General features: G+C 38.9%; 1 protein-coding gene across 1 annotated transcript in view; it reads left to right on the top strand.

The window, feature by feature from the left end:
• Positions 1-2165, top strand: part of LOC119594380 (C-Jun-amino-terminal kinase-interacting protein 4-like) — a gene marked incomplete in the record, with an annotated part of 97279 nt that overhangs the window by 65227 nt on the left and 29887 nt on the right. Inside the window, 2 exon segments of the mRNA XM_037943442.1 lie at positions 1161-1196; positions 1985-2026. Of these exon segments, the coding sequence (XP_037799370.1) occupies positions 1161-1196; positions 1985-2026 (78 nt within the window).

The following is a 2165-nucleotide window of genomic DNA, read 5'->3' as shown; positions in this document are numbered from 1 at the left end:
TCTTTTTGTTACTAAAGCAGAGAAGGCCATACATTTGATTATCTTCCCCATCTACTTCAAGTAGTACATTTTAGTACTTGTATTTATAACTTAAGTTTGTTGGTCCCATGAGCATTCTCGGGAGGTTTGGTCACTTACTCATCAGCTGACTCACTTCAGCTATCTTGTGTTGAGTGAATGTCAGTCTTTGAGTGACCTTCTTGTCCTCAACAGAGTCAGGACTTTTGTTTGTTCCCTCTCCCTCTATAGAAGTTATAGTTATTGATATCTATGTTTTATTTGAGATGAGGTATTTCTTGCATGTTGTATATTGAGTCCTTGTGTGTTTAACCCTTTGTTCATTTGCCTTTTGTTACATTCTCCAACTTTTTACAAAAACAGGTTACACAACTTTTTAAATTCCTACTGTTACTAATACTAGTTTTCCCACATACACAGCTGTTTCATGCACACCACAGTATTTACAGACATAAGGAGCTCAAGAATACAGACATCATTTAGCAGGCCTTCTCATGAATTCAGAAGTGTGTTTTTATGGTTCTAGTTAGATTTAACAATATGCTCATAATATCTGTAGGGGAATTGAGAGATAGAAAGGCAGGACATGTGGCAGTGTAAAAGCATGCAAAGTTTTAAGCCAAAAAGGGTAAGAGACCACTCAGTGTTATATTTATCAGTAGAAACAAGGTGGCAGGCTAAATCTTTTTGAAGTGTGATTATCAAGATAGAAATGTAATGATTTTAGAAGCAGAGATTCAAGCAGACAAGAAGTTTTTTAAAAAGTTTTTGAAGTGCAGTGCCTAGCCAAAAGACGATAAGAAGTACTTTTTCAATACCTGAAATTTAGTGCTGATGAAGAGAGTCAGGTTTTGATTCCAAGAATACCAGTTTACGTCTGGCATGTATGGTCATTACCCTTCACATTGTGATCACAAACTAACATGATCAGATGATTATTTCACAGCTGTACCATGTGCAACTTCACAAAGAGCACTCAAGAAACAATTGCTTTCATTAGTTGATGAAAACTAACCAATAGAATTCATGTATATGAATTACTAACTATTAATATGCATTGATCTGACTGAAATATATTTGAATATGCAACCTGCAACTTCAATTAACTTACTTCCTCTGTTTGAAAAACTCGGGCACCTCAGGTGGCTGGGTGCATCCTGGAGAATATGCGTCATCGGGTTGGTATTTTGTACACCGTTTTTGTCTGTTGCTAGATGATAGAATGTTGTAGCTGTAGTACAATGCATGCGGAGTCAGTTGCATGATTAAAGATCATTCAGAAGATGTAATTCAAACTACAGTGCAGTAAACTTCTTTGTCTGTCTGGCATTCCTGGTATTCAAAATTGTATGCTCCCCTCCAAATTATATGCCGCAACTATTGTACAATCTGTAGGTGCAGCGTACATCTGTTAGGAATTAGAAGTTATCTTCAGTGTGTCTCTCCCTCCATTGGCCCTCCCTTGTTCCCCTGTTATTGTATGGTTTCCAGTGCAATTGATTCATAGGCAAGAGTTGTTCAACTACAGGCTTAGGGGTAGCGGAGAGAAATTCTAGCTGTGGTTTTAGAATTGAAAATGGAAACCGAAGAGCTGCATGCCCTTTTGCGCTTGTAGCCTTCAAAATGTCTGGCATTGTCTTCCAGGGATATCAAGTATAATCTTTTCTGTTTATTATTTTTTTCTCTCTCTCATAATTTATATGGAATTCACCTTTTTTATAAGTTTTCTCTAAGCTCTTCTTTTCCAGCATCGTTATATTTATTTTGCATGGCTTTTTTCTTTTTTTTTTTAACTGATGCTAGTTGTTACATTCTTGCTCCTCCTGTGCTCTGGTACATGGCTTGCGTCATTGCCATGCACTGTGCACACATCTGGCTGCACACCCGCCTGATGTTTTGACACGCGCACATGGCCCTTGGGTGTACGTATGCACATCACTGCCGGTTGGTGCTGTGCACACTACAGACAGTGGGAGTGAGGAAGGTGGGAACTCGCCCACGTACTCGGGTATGAAACGTGTGCCATATCGCTTTTGCCCTGAAGGAGGTGGCTTGCAGGCAAAGGACAGCAGCATTGTAATATAGACCTTAAGGAATCTTTTTATGTTCATGTCAGCGCACAGTGAATTCAGTTTACACTCTCAGTC

Source organism: Penaeus monodon, chromosome 33, assembly GCF_015228065.2.
Source record: "Penaeus monodon isolate SGIC_2016 chromosome 33, NSTDA_Pmon_1, whole genome shotgun sequence".
NCBI classification, from domain to species: Eukaryota; Metazoa; Arthropoda; class Malacostraca; order Decapoda; family Penaeidae; genus Penaeus; species Penaeus monodon.
Note: the sequence above shows the minus strand (reverse complement) of the source record. Positions and strands in the feature narration are given on the sequence as shown.